The 18,269-nt window shown below is 51.3% G+C and overlaps 2 protein-coding genes across 11 annotated transcripts in view; one reads left to right on the top strand and one right to left on the bottom strand.

Moving 5' to 3' along the window:
* Window positions 1–408: 408 nt before the first annotated feature.
* DLL1 (delta like canonical Notch ligand 1) lies at window positions 409–10,121 on the bottom strand. 2 transcript variants are annotated; one of them, XM_038131834.1, is made up of 11 exons: window positions 8,480–10,121; window positions 7,952–8,263; window positions 7,688–7,748; window positions 7,194–7,451; window positions 4,692–4,752; window positions 4,085–4,215; window positions 3,770–3,939; window positions 3,425–3,641; window positions 1,674–2,466; window positions 1,445–1,562; window positions 409–1,109 (listed from the first exon to the last, which is right to left on the bottom strand). In XM_038131834.1, the coding sequence occupies exons 1-11, from the start codon at window positions 8,537–8,539 to the stop codon at window positions 1,104–1,106; spliced, it is 2,187 nt and encodes a 728-aa protein (XP_037987762.1). In that variant the 5' UTR covers window positions 8,540–10,121; the 3' UTR covers window positions 409–1,103. The 2 variants fall into 2 exon arrangements, with proteins under 2 accessions (XP_037987762.1, XP_037987763.1); XM_038131835.1 differs by having other exon boundaries at window positions 1,445–1,559; window positions 8,480–10,120.
* A 204-nt stretch (window positions 10,122–10,325) lies between these two features.
* The window catches only part of FAM120B (family with sequence similarity 120B), a 101,540-nt gene continuing 93,596 nt past the window's right edge, over window positions 10,326–18,269 (top strand). For 6 of the 9 annotated variants that reach the window (XR_005256315.1, XR_005256316.1, XM_038131841.1 and 3 more), the window contains exons 1-2: window positions 15,886–15,912; window positions 16,788–17,833. Coding sequence is in view for 7 of the 9 variants with exons in the window: in XM_038131841.1 (XP_037987769.1) it covers window positions 16,814–17,833 (1,020 nt within the window). In the remaining 2 variants the exon portion in view is untranslated. Of the gene's footprint in view, window positions 11,728–12,882; window positions 13,197–15,885; window positions 15,913–15,955; window positions 16,166–16,787; window positions 17,834–18,269 lie in introns of those variants that run through there. The other 3 variants (XM_038131840.1, XM_038131838.1, XM_038131839.1) reach the window with 3 other exon arrangements.

The following is an 18,269-nucleotide window of genomic DNA, read 5'->3' as shown; positions in this document are numbered from 1 at the left end:
CCCTGGACTCCAGGCTAGTGTTTGAGCTTTCAAAAAATGAGGAGTTGAGTCATGACAAGCCCCAGGTCTGGATTGCAATGGAGTACACTCAACTCTTGCTCTTCCTCAGGAAGTGACTCCATATGTGTTTACATAAAAACACAGCCCAACATGACTGGGCAAATATTACTCAAGGTTTTGCCATTTGCCTTTGGGGTAAGACTGAGCACAACCATGGGGTCAAAAGTTCAGAAGGTTAGGAGGGGAAAGATGGAGGGTCTACACATAACAAATTGTTCCCCAGTCTTTGTAATAAGTCTCAGTCCTACTCAATGTCCCCATGAGTCCACACAGGCCTGCCAGATGCCTGGTTGCAAAGTTCAGTCAGTTCATCATCAGATATGCAATAAACATAGAGCACTCTGGCTATCATTAATAATATTTATTTTGGAAAAATATTTTAAAAATGAATTTCTTCATTAACAAAACGGTAAAAAAAATCAAATAACATTTGCACAATATTCCATAAATACATTTATATACAAAAAAATATAGTCACATAGACCCGAAGTGCCTTTGTACATATTTACCAAAAAATTTAAATTATAAAAAAATGAACATCACAAAATACTCAAGCTTTACAGTTATCATGAAAATATTTTTACAGATTCAAAAAAATAACACACTTTTTCTCACCTAGTAAAAACACATTTTAGTATCAAAAAAGACAATAAAGGCAGTGTTTGTGTCTCTAATTCAAGAAAAGACTGGCTCATAATAATCCAAAATATACACTTCAGGCAGTGCATGCTTCTTATGTAGTAATTAAGTCCATTCATTTAAATATATATAGAAAAGCAACTGACCATAGTGCAATGATAAAATTCATAAAAGGCAGTGCAACAGTAATCCTTGAACACAGACCCTTGCCTGGTGTCCATCTTGTTTCTTTATTTTGCAGTCACTTTGCTAACTTCAGTAGAGAACCAGCTCAAGCCTGAATTTAGTTTCTCAGCAGCAGTCAGTGAAGGAATCTATCTCCCATTCCTCTTTCAGCAGCATTCATTGGGGCACGTCTCCTCTGAAATTGTTCGGAACAACCACCTTGCCATATGACCTCTGGTTTACACCTGGAAAGAGAAAACAAAAGCAGAGATCAGGAGAGGTTAATTAAATATATGAAGAGGGCTGTAAGGCTGCAGAGGGTCAGGACTCTGCATGAAGCACACCGACGTCAGCATACCTCAACCATTGTACCCTAGTCTACAAAACTTGTCAAACCCACAACATCCACAGCAGCAAGTCACTGAGCTTGTCTTTACAACGTCCACAACATCATAAACTCAAGCTGGCTGGATTTCAACAGGTACAAACCACTGTGGCATTATGGAAAGGAGTTTATCTGGCATGTATTGGATGGCAGCTGCAGACCAAGACTTTTCTCTGCTGTTCCAACCCTACTAACCTCAGTTGCTATGATGCACTCATCTTTCTCTTCTGATATGACATACACCGACTGGTACTTTGTGTCCTTTGAAGTGGAATATACTGAATCTGGTCGCTTTCTTTCAGAAGTATCACTATTGAAGGCAAAAAGAGAAAGAACAAGTCAGATGACGTTGTTTAATGCTACCTATGAGATACACACTCCCCCTTCAAAGCCAAGCTGCCCCCTGCACTCAGATGTGAGATACCTCTTTAGTTGTACTGCACTTTTCTCCTCTGCCTCTGAATCATACGTTTCACACTTGGCTTCACATTTGCTGTGCTCCTCCTTAACTGAGTCCTCGTTCTTGAGTTCATGCACCAAATTGTAATCCACTGATGGGTATCTGACTTTGTAGCCATTTTTATCAGAGTTATCGCTGTGAAAGTCTACTTTCTTATTTGTGTTTTTAATCTGAGTGGCACCAATGACACTTATGGAAATGTCCTTCTCACGCTGGCAGTTTGCCAGGTTATTCATAGTCTCAGTCTCACTCCTGCAGGCATCAGGCTGGTGGTGCCTCTTCTGCACTCTGAGCCTGACGCACACGACCACAGCAGCACAGCCCAGCAGCAGCATGAGGACCAGAATAATCCCAGCACAGACAGCGATCCAGGGGAACTGGGAGTTCTGGCCTTCTGTGTACTTTTCAGTGAAGTCAACGATGACGGGTCCCTGAGGTGGCTCAGGGAGCAGAAACTGGCAGTTGAGCCCGCCGTAGCCCCGGGCACACTCACAGACATAGCGGTTGTTTCTTTCGTGGCAGGTGGCCCCATTGTGGCAAGGGTTGTGTTCGCATCTGCTCACCGGGGTGCTGCAGTTCTTCCCGTTGTATCCTGGGGGGCAGGTGCAGGAATAGTCATTGATGCCATCCTGGCAGGTCCCTCCGTTGACACAGGGGAAGGAGGCACAGTCATCCACGTTGTCATCACAGTGCCTCCCAGTGAAGCCAGCCTGGCACTGACAGATATAGGAGTTCCCCAGATCAACACACTGGGCTCCTGCAAGACAGGAAGGGGGACGAGCTGAGTGGTGGGCAGCCAGACACAACAGCCCCCCACTCACTGCTCTTGGGGCAAAAGGCACAACCAGCAGCTGAGGAAAGCTTTCCTTTTGAGAGGTTAGCTTGACCTTTGACAAGTCTAATCCAACATAAAAAGCACATCTTTTAAGAAAGATTTTTGTTAAGAAGATTTCTGTTTCATTCTCAATTCTATTCCTCTTCTAACATTTCACTCAGCTTGAACCAGAACACTAGTCCAGGTCAGATTAACACCACATCTCATGTTACAGAGTTTGAGTGGGAATGGATAAGGAGGATTACAGGACAGAAAGTCTTCACTAGTTTAATCAAAACAGGAAAATTACTGTTACCAGATTACAAGTAATAATGTTTAGCACTTGCATGGCATTTGCATCCACAGACCTCTAAGACTCTTTGTACAGTATTTGAAAGTATAATCTTCCACGTTTTCATGCATTAATCTTTAGAGCAAGTTACTTGGCCACAGCCACCCCATAAGAAAATGCAATTTGCAGCAATGGCCCAAGCCACACCACTGCTTTCTTAGTACAGGTCCTCCTCCACCAAGTAAACTACTGACATGACAAGGACTTTTTTACAAGAGGATGTAGGGGTAGGGCAAGGCAGAATGGCTTAAACTGAAAGAGAGCAGGTTTAGGTAAGATACTGTGAAAAAATTCTTTACTGTGAGAGAACAAGTTGCCCAGAGAAGTCATGGATGTTCCATCCCTGGCAGTGTTCAAGATCAGATTTGATGGGGCTTTCAACAGCCTGGTCTAGTGAAAGGTGTCCTTGCCCATGGCAGGGGCTTGGAACTAGATGACCTTTCAGGTCCCTTCCAACCCAGACCATTCTATGATTCTATGACTGATCAGTGTGCCTTGTTATGAACTCCAGACCAGAGACCAAAGTAAGTGTATGCTGTTTGGCCTTACCATTAGCACAAGGGCTGGAACTGCAGTAGTCGATTTTCTTTTCACAGTTGAACCCAGAATAACCCAGTGGGCAGCGGCAGCTGTAGCCCCCGTCAGGGTTGTCGGTGCAGCGCCCACCGTTGAAGCACGGCCCGTCTGCACAAGTCATGGCGCTCAGCTCACAGTTCTTCCCATAGAAGCCTGGGGGGCAGGTACAGGAATAGCTGTTCTCGAGATCCTGGGGGGAAGAAACGAGAAACGATCAAAACGTTTGCCTGAACTTGCTCTCAAATCCAAAAAGGGATTTTAAAAATTAGTAAAACTGATATTAACTCCTCCCTTGGAGGAGTTTAACTAACAACTTACAGTGCAGCTTCCACCATTCTTGCAAGGGTTGGCGTCACATTCATTGATTTCGATCTCACAGTTGGAGCCTGTATACCCAGGTCGGCACGAACAAGTGTAGCTTCCCTGACCAGTATTGGTGCACGTGGCACCATTCTTGCAGGGCTTGTGGTGGGTGCAGTAGTTCAGGTCTGTAAAAGATATATTTTCTTTTTTTAAAGAGAGCAGCCAAGGTGCTTGCTACTTTGCAAGACTAGCAGACAGTGGGTGAGCTGAAAATAGTTGCCTGCTTTCTGCATTTTAAAACAGGTGCTCAGGCAAGGACTGAGAACTCACCCTGGTTGCAGAAAAGGCCACCCCAGCCTTCCTGGCAGTTGCATTGCCATGGCTGCTGACAGGTACCATGAAGGCAGCCTGGGTATCTGATGCACTCATCACAGTATCGCCCCTGCCAGCCCACTCTGCATCTGAAAAAAAAATGACAAAAAAGTCTCTTCAGATTTAGACCTATCACAGTTGGAAACCCTGTCACAAACTGTGCAAGCACACTGATGCCAGGGATCAAGTTTCCTAAAAGCCCTCGGTGATCCTTCATGTGAGAAAGTCACCAAGTCCAACCATAGCATCAGCTTTCATGAGTCCTAGCTATTTCTTCCACTTCCTTAGATAGACCCATGGTTCTGATAGTTAATTTGTTTACTCTAATAGCAAAGAGCCAAACTTTACACACAGCACTGTAAACCCATTAGGTTAATATTAATGGCACTGATGTTTGGCTTATGGAATAATACTTTGATCTGGCATCAACCGGATATTTTAAATTTCCATCTAATATGAAGAAAGGCCTTTAAACAAACCCTTCAAATGTCCAATGGCTTATTTAACACCAGAGCATCAACCCTGAAAGACAAAGAAGGAAGCAGGAAGGGAGCGGAAAACTTACTTGCATTCCCCCGGCTTGTCGCAAAAGCCGTGTTGCTCGTCACATCCAGGCAAACAAATCGCTGTAAACAAACCAAGCAGGGAAAGACATCAGCACTGGTGCCAAAACAACTCTCTTTTACAAGTCTGAGTCTGGGAGCACCTTGTGGGTGGGGAGTGAGTTCCTGTTACTAGGTTGGGGCAGTTAAGCGCAGCTGAATTAATCTCTGGAGTCTGAAGGAGTATTGATCTTGCCCCGTAACTGGGCACTTTACTTATCACCAGGGATGAGCATTCTTCTTAATACAGTTGCACACAGACAAAAGAGGGCTCACAATTGCTCCCTTCCCCACAGCCCCTCACCCCCCTTCCCTTCCCAGTGAGGGTCAGAAGTCCTTTTTTCCAATTCTATGCACACAGCTCCACCTCTTAATATCCCCCGAAAGTGTGTGTGCAGATAAGAGTGGACAGCTGGTGTGCAGGGTGCCAGTGCAAGACAGCTGCTCTATTGTCTATTCTCTCCCAGCAGCTGCCCCACTGCAACAATACCCCGGCCCCGGAGCCAATGGGGCCGGCGGCCGGCGACCGGGCAGCCTATCCCTGCCCACAGCTAATCTATGGCACGCGCGTGATTTCGCTGCAAAAAAACTTTTTTTTTTCTTATTCAAATAAATAAGTCTAAAGTTCTTCCTCCCTCCTTCCCCCCTCCGCCCTGCTCCGAAAAGGGGCGGGAGGGTGGGTGCAGCCCTGGTAAAAGAGGTAAGCGGGCCAGCGGGAGGGAGGATGAGAGAAGGGAAAAAAGGGACTTCTGCTCATTACTTCGCCTGGTTATGGAACTCATTAAGCAGGCACTGCAAAGTTTTAATTCAACAAAGCCAGCCGGAGACAATGGCATGCGAGGGGAAGGAGGGGGGAAGAAAAAGAAAGAAAGAATCAGTGCTGATAATCAGATCGCCTCCAAGTTGGAAAGAATGGAGCTGGGGGCAAGGCAACGGGAAGCAATCTGCAACTGGCAGCTCCACTCACTAACGGCAAAACATTCTTTTTGCATGCACACATAAACACATCTCCCCTGCCTAGTACGTTTGTGTCAGTGCTATAAGCTGTTTTTTTTCTGAGAGGGAAAACACAGCAAAGAACGTATGTAATGGGTCAAGAAAGATGGACAGCCTTCTGCTCCGCTGTGGGAATAGCAGAGATGTACAGGCATTCAAAAGTGCTGACAGCCCCAAAAGAGCTCATTATCAAAATGCTTCCTTTTTCCCCACCCCTTGACACAACTGGGCTAAGCACTTTTGATCACAGGAAAGGTTGTACCTCTTATTTAAAACACTATCAAAGAAAATGCGAGCCCCTTTGCCTGTTGTTTATTGTGCAACATCGTACCGTGGACTGCTCAAAGCATCCTAGCACTCACTAACAGCGTGAATATTCAATCAGGAATGGTTTGATAGCAGCTCAGCTGAGACCACAGTGTAGGTGGGTTTAAAGAGAAACAAAAACACAGCAAGAAGAAAGCTGAGAGGCTGCTTTACAGCCTGGAACTGTTTTCCTCCTGCCTGCCTGGCCCTTTGATGACTGCAGAGGAGCACTGGCCCAGTACATCATCTGCCAGCATATTTCAGATCCGTGTATACACACAAACAGAGAATGCCATCACAGGCTGTAGCAGGGGCTCTGTGTGCACGTTTGGGTGTACACTGCTATGGATCTACAAAGGGCGGAATCTCATACAACCGGAAAGTATCTGACATCCTGGACTATCCTGTCTGTGATCTGCTTACTGTCCCAGCTTTTCCTGCTGTACCAACACACCACATTCCTCAAAAACTTCAAGCTCTGGGGTGTGTTTCATGTCCCTCACTACTTTATGGGTATTAATTATCATGGCAACGAGACAGAAGAAAGCTGGGGAATAAGCTGAATGTTCTTGTGGCCCCATGTGCAGAAATTTCTGTTAGTGGCAGCAGGTGAGTACCCCAAATGAGAAATGTACAGTCTAGAAGCCAGAGAGAATGTCTTGGACTTCCCGATATTTTTCTTAATACAAGGCCACAGAGGATAGCAAGCCTACCCACAAGGCTGTCACATGGATGTTACCAAAGCCTAGCTCCCTCCCCTGAAGCTATGTACCCTGTAAGTGGTGATATCAAAGTTGCATGTTTGGAGGGTGGATAGGTATAAAAAGTGGTCCTGATATATTTTAATAAATCCTCAAGCAACTGCTGAACATTTTGCTAGCAGATTAAATGGTCTAAAGCAAATGAGCAAGAGTGTAGTGTTGGCACTGACATTTTGTTGGCTTGACAAGGGGCTGTCTGCATTAACTCAGTGTGGCAATGCTGAGATCTCCCATCCCTCACACTGGTAAGGCTTGGGCATGGAACCAGACATCCATACACCATTGCTTAGTTCTCCCTCCCCATGGGGCCTGGTGTCAGAGAAACACCCCTCCTCCAACCCCAAGAGCTCAGGAGCCGCTGCTGCAAGGGGCACCCAAGGAGACAAGGAGGTGGATACTTACGCTCCGTGCAGTACTGGCCTTTCCAGCCCGGGTTGCAGACTTTCTCGCCACGCTCTCCACAGGTGAAGTGACCAAAGGCATCATCCCGGGGCCGGCAGAAGACGGAGCAGCCTTCTCCATAGTAGTGCTCATCGCACACGAAGCGATAGGAGTACTTGAGGTCAGTGCGGCCGCTGCTGTGCAGGTCCTGGGACCACTCTTCACCCACTGCCAAGTGTCTCTGGGTGGCCAGGCGGCTGATGAGGCGCTCAGGGTTTTCTGTGTGAAAGTGGAGAGGAGAGTGGTTAGAGAGCCCAAAGCAGGCAGGGCACAGGGGGGTCTCTGGTGGGAGGGGAACTGCAGAGGCGGGATGACATGGCTGCATGCCAACAGGTTGGCCTCTGTCGCCACAGGTCTACTGAGAGGAGAATGTGCTACACACTGCAGAGAAAGGGGACAAATAGGGCTGCAGGACTGGGATTATTACGGGGACAAGCGTGTTTCAGGACACTTACCAGTGGTGAGGTCATCAGGTGAGTCCGTATGCAGAGCCTCAATGATGAGAGAGAAGGTGCCCTGTAGAAAGAAGGAGCAGACACAACCCACCAGGAGAGCATGAGAGCAGGTAGGCCCAAGGGACAGTGCCACCAGTCCCCAGGAGTTATCAGTCATTGTCCCCCTCCCATCCTGACACTTCAAGGGGCTTGGTGGCCTCTTGGAATGGCACGGGACGGGACGGAATGGATATGTACGCCCCCTCCATCATCCCCCCCACTTACGGGCCAGGTGAAGCCGAAGGGGAAGCGGATGGGATTGCTGAAGGCGGGGTCGGCACCGCCCGCGCCGTCGGGGACGCTGAAGGAGTTGGCGCCGAGGACGGGGGTGATGGCGCTGCCGTAGGTGCAGGGCGGCTCGGGGGACACGCTGGCCTGGTAGTGCTTGAGGCAGACGCGGAAGAAGGTCTTGCAGTCGCACTGCTGGAGCCCGCCGGCGCCGGGGCCGCCCCCGCGGCAGCAATTGCGGTTGCTGAGCAGCCCCTTCTTATTGACAAACTCCTGCAGCTTCAGCTCGAAGACCCCGGAGGAGCCGACCTGCGGGGCGGGGACAGCGGCCGTCAGCCACCGAGCAGCCCTCTCTCCAGCGCGACCCCGGCCCCGGCCCCGACCCCGGCGGGCACTCCCTCCCCGCTCCTCACGGCTGCAACCGGCAGCGACAGTCCCAGAGTCCCCGGCATCCCCCGCGGGACTCCCCGGTGCAGGGACCCCCCCGGAGCAGGCATTCCTGTCCCCCACCCCGCGGGCACTTACCTGGCAGCGGCTCAGCAGCACCGAGAGGACGGCGAGCGTCAGCAGGAACCGACCTCCCATTTTGGAGGTGCAGCTCTGGTGCCCTCGCTTTCCTCCCCCTTATCTTCTCGTCAGAGGGAAAAGGGGAAAGTGTCTTACGGAGTAAGGGAAAAAACACAGCGGCCAAAGCCGCTCGTCCCAGCAGAGCTGGAAGAGTTCGTGTCACGGTTTCCTTCTTTCAGGAGTGTCTCTGACTTTTTTTTTCCCTTTTGCCGATACCTCTAGATGTAGCCTGTCGGCAACTGACAGCTCTTTCGGATGGCAAAAGAAAAAGAGAGGAAAAGAGGACGGGAAAAAATAATATTTATCTGTTAAACTCTTTTTCTTTCGCAATCCACGATGCTCCTCCTTTTCTCCAGGAAGAAAAAATAAAAATAATAAAATAAAAGCAACTTAATTCCCAACAGAGGCAGAGAAAAGGCTTCCCGAGGAAGATTAAAAATTGGCGATCTGGAAATCCCTGCAGAGGCAGCGGCGGAGGCAGCGGCGATAATTCCCGGGGCGGTGCGATTCGGGAGCGGCTCTGCGCGGCTGCGCTCGCCCTGCGCACGTCGGGGCTGGTGGGTGTCAAACAGCAGCGGTGGCGGGCAGGTCACGTCGGAGCCTTGATCCCCTTTTTACTTTTTTTTTTTTTTTTCTCTTTTCCTTTTCCTTTTTTTTTTTTTTTTCAAAGGAAGCGAAGCTCTCTTTCCTTGTTGTGGGTTTACTTTTGTTTTTAGAGGAATCCCAGCCAACAAAAATAAGCTCGTGTCTCAACAGCAGCGAACAGAGCGTGTCCGGGTGTGCTCCTACGGGGGAGGGGGTGCCTGCTCTGCTCTGCTCCGCTCCGCTCCGTGCCGCGGCTCGGCTCGCCTCGGCGGCTCTCTCCGAGGGTGAAGCGCTAAGGATCTGCCTCTCCTTGAGCGCCTGCCGCCCTTATATCCCGCCGGCCGACTGCATGCCTAATGAGATGCAAATGAGCAGCCCCCCAATCTGGCTAGAGCTGTCACAAAGGAGCCACTTTTCCAAACCCTCCTCTCAATGGATCGCCAAATGGTCAGTGAGCTGTAAAATGTGCAACCCTCCTCCCCCTCCCCTTCGCGCTCACAAAACGTGTTCATTTACATTCCTGCAAATTTGGTAACCGCAAGAATCCCCCTTCTGCTCCGGCGAGAGGGTAACACCCCCTCTGCACCGGGGAGAGGCAGTGCAACACGCTCCAGCCAGAAAGCAGCCCCGGGGACGGCGGGCTGTAATTGCCTCTTGGAACGTACAGAGCAGCCGCCGTGACCCCAAAAAGTGATTCGGTGATCGTGACTACTCCAAGGGGCTTCTCCGACGTTAAAGGGACGAGGGAGGTGGGAGCCATCGAACCACAGCGAGGGGCGTCCCATCCCATGAAATTCACACTGCATTTACCCTGGCATATCCGGGGTGATTGGGGAGGGGGACAACGAACGTGGACGAAGTGACCCGGGGTTCGCTCTTCCCGAGGCTCCGCTCACGGCGCGCATCCCGCCGGCGGAGGCACGGGGGATCCCCGGGGGTCCGGCGGCGAGGGAGGACGCGGGCGGGTTCGCGGCGGGGACTCGTGGAGGGGACCCGTTTGCGGGGCTCCGCGGGTCCCGTCCCCGCCACCACCGCTGCCGGAGAGCCACTCGCTGCGCCCGGGTCCCGCACCCCTCTATGATTATTATCATCATCACCAGCAACCTCTCCCTCTCTCTCTCTCCGTCTCTCTCTCCCTCTCTCTTTTTTCGTCCTTCAGCTTAGTAAAAAGTGAGTTTGGTGTGTGTCGTTCGCGTGGCTGTCATTAAGGCCGTTTGTTATTGTGTGAGGGCTGAATCAGTTAGCTCTTTGTGCTCTCAGCTGTATGGTAATGTAGACAGCACCTGCTCCCTGCACAATGCGAGGGAGAGAAAGAGCTCCCCTCGGCGCACGCTACTGCCTCTACAACAATGTCCGCACATTTTTTAAAGAAATCCCTTCCAGCACTTCCCCCCTCCGCAACACACATACACACACACTCGCATACACACACATACGCGCACAAAATAAACCAGCCCAAATTTACACCAGTCGTCACCTTTATAAATTTTTTTACGTACCCATCAGACAGTACAACTTTTGTTTTGATCTTTAAAACACGGAAAGGAGTTTACTGGTGCGGTGAAAAAGGGATAGAGGCTATTACCATTTGGGCAGTCTCTTAGCGATGGATGGAAGCAGGGGATAAAAGTTGGAGGGCGACTCTGGCATGTCACTCGAAGCAGGGGTGTCCACTTTGTTTAGGCCCTCTGTTTAAACACCTTTGGTAGGCGCAAGCGGATTCATTAGGATGCAAGGTGTAACTGTCTCTGTAAATGTCATTTTAATTGTAACAGATCATTTCAGCACAGATTAAGCTTGTGTTCGAAAGGAGAGGATTTGGCTACAATAACCTCACTGTAGGTATGCCGTGCTAAAAGCCTTATTATGGCGACTTTATTGGGTTGAAACGTGCATTTGCATGGCAAAATGTGGCTTCCATTGAAGCAGATGTCTTGATCACAAATTATCTTACAATGCGCTAGGAAAAAAAAATCTTAAAGACTTCTTAAAGTAAAAGCATTGAGTAATACCAATTAAAAGAAAATCACTAATGAGTTCATTCAGCCCAGCTCTTCTTGACTGTTCCAGGACTGTAGCTGCCCACATTCATTTACTAGGCGTTTGTGGCACCTACCCCAAACCCAGGCCACCTACTCCAAACCTTGGTACAAGCATCCACATCTTTGCAACGTTTTGCCATTCAACGTGTGTCCTTCATGTCTAATTGTAGTCGAACGAGCCATCTACATCCAGGGGCTCTTCCTCTCACGTCTCCCCGCCCCGGGACGCATAAGTAAAAGTTTAAAATGTACAGGAATGTTTAGGTTTGATTTATTTTTTTTTTCACCCCGGAGTTGTGTCTGGGAAGAGAAGGGACCAGCGATCCCGCAGGCATAGTGCGAGGACGTAGGGAAGGCGGCCCAGGAGGGAGCGGAGCGGAGCGGAGCGGGCGGCGGATCCCCGGAGGCCCGGCCGCCCGCCCCCGCCGTGCCCAGCCTCGGCAGCGGGGAGCGGGGGGGCGCATCCCGCAGCAGCGCCGGTTTTCACTGCACATTACTTTTGCCACCTAGCGTCAACATCTTTTCAAGTGGCTTGTCGCTGCTTCGCAAACTTTGCTGCGGCGTTATCCCCGGGAAAAAGTGAGAGAGGGGGAAAACATCACTTCGTATGAGGTTTACTAAGCGAGTGGGGCGGGGGGGGGGCGGGGGTGAGCGGCAATATCTTTCTTGAAATTTGGGTGGTGGCCTGTCGGTGGAGGCGAGAAGTGATATATCAACGCGGATCTTTTAATCTACGAGAGATAGAAAGTTGGTCCATTAGCATCTCCTTGCTTAAAAAACTGGAAATAAAAAGTTACACGCGCGAGGGCTTTAACCTAGCGATAGGAAAAACAAAACAAAACAAAACAAAAAAAAAAACCAAAAAAAACCAAACCGAAAAAAACTTGCCCCCAAATCCTTAACAACCCCCCTTCGGTACCGGGTATTTGTTAAATTGACGTGGCACAGATTTCTCGATTACCGCTGCTGAGCGTGACTGAAAGGCGCCGTGAGAGCCGGCAGGATCCTGCCCACGGCGCTCATTCTTCTCTGGCTTAATTTATGCCACGCGATTCTGTATTGGGGAAATCAAGCAGAAAGCTCCTTTTTCTGCTTTTTTCCCCCCTCTCCCTCTCTCTTTCAGATGCTGGACTAACGGGGAGACTGTTTAACTTAAGTGTTTCTATAGGAGGCTGTTGTAGTTTAACTCCTGCCCACCAGTAGCTGAGGCGAACAAAGGAGGGACTCGAGGTCTAACTATTCATCCATTCTCTGCACTTTAATTTTCATTGATTTCGAAGACAAGGGGAGCCCTTAGGGATTCTCGCTGAAGGGGGATGACACGCCTTTAGACGCGATCAGCCCCCCAGCCAGCCATCTGCTCCCAACCAAATGGCGCTTTTTCGCTCCCAACCGCGTGTCTCCGCACCGCGCTCGCCCGCCGCCCCCCGCCGCCCCCCGCCGCCCCCGCGCTGTTCGCCGTGCCCGCGCACCGCCACCGGCTCCCGCTGCCGGTCCCGTCCCGTCCCGTCCCGCCCGACGCCCTGCGCGGCCGCACCCGCCCCGCCGGGTGAGCCGGCGGCGGGACCCCCGGGGGGGGGCGCGGGGAGCGGGGCCCCGCCAGGGCGCGGTGACCCCGCACGGCCGGGACTCGACGGGCCCGGCCCCGCCTGCCAGCGGCTCGCTGGGGCTGGTGGGGTATTGTGCTCTCCCTCCCTGCCCCTAATTGATACCCTTCCCGCAACGCCGGCCCCCCTCTTCTGCTCCGGCGAGTATTTACGGTCGCGCCGCGGGCCAGCGCGGCCGAGAGCTCCCCATCAGCCGCAGCTTTTATTTCTAAGCGAGCCAGATTATGGGAAAAGTCACTTAAAAAGGGGGGTGGGTGGGATATGTGCGTATATTAATTACGGCGACGCGCTGCCATCGCTGGCGTGCAACACTGATTTTTCCCGGGACGGAGGGCTCCGGGCATATGGCGAACGGTGCGTCGGAGGAGGGACGTGAACGTGTGGAGCTATGTGTAGCCGAGTGTGCATAATATTTTAATTAGATCTATAGTCCCTACGGAGGTATGTGTGCGCGGCTGCCCCTCCGCCGCACGCCCCCTTCACCTGTTCCTCCGGGCCGGGCCGGGCCGGGCCGGGCCGGGTGGGAGGGGATGGGAAGCGGGGGCAGGGCAGGCAGGGTGCCGCTGGGTTGGGGTCTGGCTCCCCCGCTGGCCCCAGGCTCGGCAGCGTGACCGGGGGTGCTGGCGCTGCCCCGGGCCCCGCCGCCGGGTGCCCCGAGCCGAGGCGGGTGCGTGACGGGCGCGGAGGGGCCGCGGGGCCGGAGGGGCGCTCCGCCGCCCTTGCCGTGTGCGGGGAGGAGGATTAAGAAGTTTAGCGTGTAGGTTAGCCCAAAGTTGCAAAGGCATGTGCTGATTAGAATAAGAAAGGGCAGTCGCGTGGCTCAGCTGGCACACAGCGAGGCCAGATGATAGATAAGCAGCTCTGGGTCTTCCCTTCCCCCCAGCCCCCTTTTTGAAATCGCAAATCATCTGCTCCGGCCCTATCCTAGCCCCTCATTTTCATTACAATGGTTGTGTGTTTACCTGTGATCCTGGGACGGGGCATTCCTTTGTCTCCCGAGGAGATTACCGCAGCCAGCTGCTCTCCAACCCTTCCCTGGGCAAATCCCGAAGTGGCCCCTATATGTGTTTTACTGATTGCACACGAGGAGAAAGCCAGATACCCCCTCCCCCCCCCGCCCCGGCCCCGTTTCTCTGCGCTACTTGTTTGTTTGGGTTTGCTCCCTGGCTCGCTTCCGACGGGATTTAGCTTGTGGGAAACTAAGAGGGATAAAATTGATCACTCGTGTGCGTGAGCTGTCATTGCTCCCAAAGTCGGAAGGGTGAAGGGCTGCTTACCTCCGCCCGGGGGGCCAGAACCACAGGACCCCCCAGGAAACGACAGGACAAAAGAGGTTCAGGGAAATAAGGTTTCCCCCCTCCTTGCCCTCCCTTAGCCCTCGGGTTCCCCCCCACCCCCCCACCCCGGTCTGGGACATAACTTTTCCCGAAACCTCCCGTGAGTGCCCTGAGCTGGGCAGGTCCCATTCCTTCCTCTGCCCCTGCTCTGGGACACGCAGTTTCAAATGCTCTTCCTGCCGGTACCCCCTTGGGAGCACCTCGGCCTTGCATTCGGAGTACTGGCATCTTTGCCCGCCTTTAATTTCAAGGATACTCAAGGTCTTCACCACACCAGAAGCCACAGAACACATTTGAACTAGAAAACCTTCTGAAGTGCCTTACCACATTAAATATCCCTTGATCCTGATATTTATCCTGTGCTCCAGCACCCCATTTGCCCTGCCAAGCAAGGCCAGTGTAACCCCATGCAGTGCTGAGGCCTGGCTTGTCTTACAGCAGTGTCACAGAGGGAGGGTGAGCGACAGGACTCAGATCATGTACAGGTGATAAAAAATGTGATGGCACACAAATCAACAAATGTTCTGCGCAGCAACTACGAGATTCTGCTGAATGGCTGGAAAGATCCCATTCTACTACTAACTTCAGTAGCAATATTCACTGTCTCTGCCAGTTCTTGTAGGAAAACTCCCTCTTTTGCTCAGCATTATTAATCATCATTTTGAGCCAGAACTATAAATAGTAGCTGCAAACCACCACTCCAGCACAGGTCACTCTCTAGAGCCCTGTGACAGCCCAGAGTGCTGCTGTTCTGTGTTGCATTTCATGCATGAAGGGTTTTTGTGTTCCCCCCCTTTGCACAGTGTGTGCATCTTGTGCACTGTATGCTGGCTGCAGTGCAAAACTTGCTGCTTATAAACTTTGGGGGAGGAGAGGGGGCAGCAGTTTCATTACGTGCTTCCAGAGCTTTCCAAGCCACCTCCAATTTGTGCAGTTTTTATTTCTTTCTTCATCTCTCCACGTTCAGGGTAGGCAGGGGGTGCGGGCAAAAACTACTCTGCAGAAGGTGATTATGAGAAAGAGGATGGGTATGGATGGGGCGGGCCTGAGCTTTTGGAAATGCTCTCCCCTTTTCTGAGAGCATCTGCCCGGAGACGAACAGATGTGGGCACCTGCGGTGACAGGCCACATATGCTCCATCCTATTCACAGGCATTCAGACACAGCCACAATGGTGAGGCTTTGTGCACTCGGAGTCACCAAATATATTAATCTGCACTCCCCAGAGCACCGCTCTCTTTAATTTTTCACCGGCAATAACATCTGATCTAATCTTCCCATGGGCTCCCCCGTGTCCCTCTTCCCCTCCCGGAAAGATGTGAAGTTATTCAGGTCCCACCTGTTGCCGGCGGGCTGTGAGCGGGTCTCGCTCCCGGCCCGCACCCAGGGCGTTATCCCGGGATGTGCGGCCCGGGGGACAACGGGGGTTCCCCTCCGCTGGCAATCGTCGGGCACGACAAAGCCAACCCGCCCCCCGCCAAAGGTCGCGCTGCCCGGGGGAACATAAATCTCCCGAGTGCGACTCGGGGGGGTTTGAAGCGATTTCGGTGCGCGACGCTTTCATGTCCCCCGCCCCGTCCCCCCGTGCCGGCCGGGTTTGTTCGGGGGCACAATGGCTCCTCCGGCCCCATTGTGGCCGTACAAAGCCCAGGGACCGCAGCCCGCGGGCGGGGACAGCCGCGGTAGCCAGCGGCCCGGCCCCTCACAGGCGCGGCCCGGCCCCTCGCAGGCGCGGCCCGGCCCCTCGCAGGCACGGCCCTCCCCGCCGCCGGGCGCAGGCGCGGCCCGGCCCGCCCCGCGGGAAGCGGAAGCGGCGCTCGGGTCAGTGCCGGGCGGTGGGGCCGGGGCCCGGGGGCTCCCCGCGACTGGGCCGGGCCAGGCCAGGCCGGGCCGGGCGGAGCGGGGCCGAGGGGGGCGGGGCGGGGCGGCCCTGGCTCCGGGGGGCGCGGGCAGCGCGGCTCGGGAGCCGCACGGAGTCCGGGGCGGGGGGCTCGGCCCTGCCGGGGCTGCTCGCAGCGGCCCCCGCACCCTGCGAGGTCCTGAAAGGCCCCTTCCAAACCAAACTGTGATTAAAGTGGGTGGCATTCAGAACTTTGTCTTTAAGTGATAGGTTTTGGGAATGCTTTTAAAAGCTCGCTATTCACAATACACTGTAAACTCACTTTCCTTTCTTTACCTTTTGAATACCATCAGCATGTATATTTCCTAATAAAAAACCAAAATCTGTCCTCCTTTTGCTTGTATTGTGTACTTCTCTATACGCTATTAACCTGAAATCTCCCTCACTGGGGATACTCAAGAACCATCCAAATGCAATCCTGTGCTATGTGCTCTAGGATGGCCCTGCTGGAGCAGGGAGGTTGGACTTGTCGTTCCTTCCAGCCTTACTCATTCAATGTGAAATGAATGAGTGAATTTTGTTTGGTCATACTTACCAGAATCTTTTGATACTTATATTTTTCACTGATACAAAAGCCGGAAGTGTAAGGGAAAATGAATGGATACTTATGTTCAGTTTGCAGAGGGGAAGTAAACATGTTTCAAATTGTTAGAAGCTGGGATACAGCAATGAACTATCAGCAAAAGCAGAAAAATAACAGTTCTGTTTCCAAGCAGTATTTAAAAACATTATTGTAAAATTTCATTGTTTTCCAGTATTGCGTCTTAGAACATTGTTTTTATTTCTCTTCTTTCAGACTGCTGTGAGTTTTGGAGATCAGCCATGGGTGTTAGAGGCTTGCAGGGATTTGTGGCAAGAGTTTGCCCTGATGCATGCCAAACGGTAGATCTGAGAGAAATGGCAGAAAAGCATCGCATTGATCATCCTGATTGCCCGCCTGTTATCGTGGTAGATGCCATGAGTTGCGTTAGACGCTGGTACACACCAGAATCCTGGGTGTGCGGTGGCCAGTGGCGGGAGTACCTTGCCATTTTAGAGGATTTTATCAATGCTTTTATGGCAGCTGGCATCAAGTTGGTGTTTTACTTCGACGGGGTGGTAGAAGAGAAAAAGAGAGATGAGTGGATCAAACGGAGGATGAAGAATACTGAGGAAATAACCAGATTATTTCAGTTTATCAAGACTCACAGGAAACAGCCAGGGAGAGAAATGTTTGTTCTTCCTTCAGCTCTGCCTACTTTTACACGTTATGCCCTGAAATCACTCGGTCAAAAAACAGTCTGCACGTTGCAAGAGGCAGACTTTGAGGTGGCTGCATATGGTTTGCAGCACAACTGTATAGGAATTCTGGGGCAAGATAGTGACTACCTCATCTATGACACATGTCCCTACTTTTCCATTGAGAACCTCCGTTTGGACAGACTGGTCACTGTTATGTACTCTCGAGAAGTCCTTTGCCGTGTGCTGGGTATTAGTTTGACACACCTTCCTCTCTTTGCGTGCTTGCTTGGTAATGATGTTGTTCCAGAAAGCATGTTGGAAGGCTTTTGGCACAAATGTTTAACCAACACTCCCCGCAGGAATAACAGCTACAACAGAAGAACAAACATACTGCTGTCTGTGGCAAATTACATCTCAAAAATTCCATGCTCGTACAGCAGTCTGAAACACTTGGAAGAGATTCTACCTCTGGGATCAGACAAGACGTTGCTTTGCAGAGGAGTGAGCTCCTATCTTTTGCCTGGCCAGCAGTCTCCATGGGTTCCTCCCAATGAAACAAATTGTCAAGTGTTATCCCTTCAACAACAATCAGCTCTCTGTCAAGATAAAGAAATCTTTCAGGTAAATTGTTTTTTAAATCTTAATGATCACTTCATTGCCATGACTAGTAAGTGGAAGTTACTAATGAGTACATCAGTGCTATTGATTTAAATTTGCTTGTGCAAGAATGTTTTGTCCGTTAAGTAGAGCCCCAGTTACGACTACTGTGTGCATTAATACGAGCACAGATGCAGCACATTTAATAAAAAGTAGTTTCTCTCTTTTTGAAATGTCAGGTAGGTCATGTAAGGGCAGCTCCTGTCTAGGCCAGCAGCTGGACACAGAAATGTACTTCCCATGTATTATATGATTTCCTATGTTTGTATGATTTGTGTGTTGACTTGGTTTTTACTTTGAGAACCCACAGGTCAGCCATAAGCTGGTCAGTGCCTTGCAGTGGAGGTATCAAAGGTAGCTGTGCTAAGAATGCAGAAGTTGAAATTGCTTGTGGTGGAGA

Source organism: Motacilla alba, chromosome 3 (genome assembly GCF_015832195.1).
Source record: "Motacilla alba alba isolate MOTALB_02 chromosome 3, Motacilla_alba_V1.0_pri, whole genome shotgun sequence".
Taxonomy (NCBI): domain Eukaryota; kingdom Metazoa; phylum Chordata; class Aves; order Passeriformes; family Motacillidae; genus Motacilla; species Motacilla alba.
This window is presented reverse-complemented; position numbering and strand designations above follow the sequence as displayed.

Bases quoted from the DNA above. Each gene is read 5' to 3' on its own strand.
- DLL1 (XM_038131834.1), bottom strand. From the start codon at position 8,539: ATGGGAGGTCGGTTCCTGCTGACGCTCGCCGTCCTCTCGGTGCTGCTG. The intron at 7,749-7,951 runs GTAAGTGGGGGG...TTCTTTCTACAG, and splicing joins CCTTCGGCTTCACCTGGCCC to GGCACCTTCTCTCTCATCAT. The intron at 4,216-4,691 runs GTAAGTTTTCCG...TTTTTTTTTCAG, and splicing joins GACAAGCCGGGGGAATGCAA to ATGCAGAGTGGGCTGGCAGG.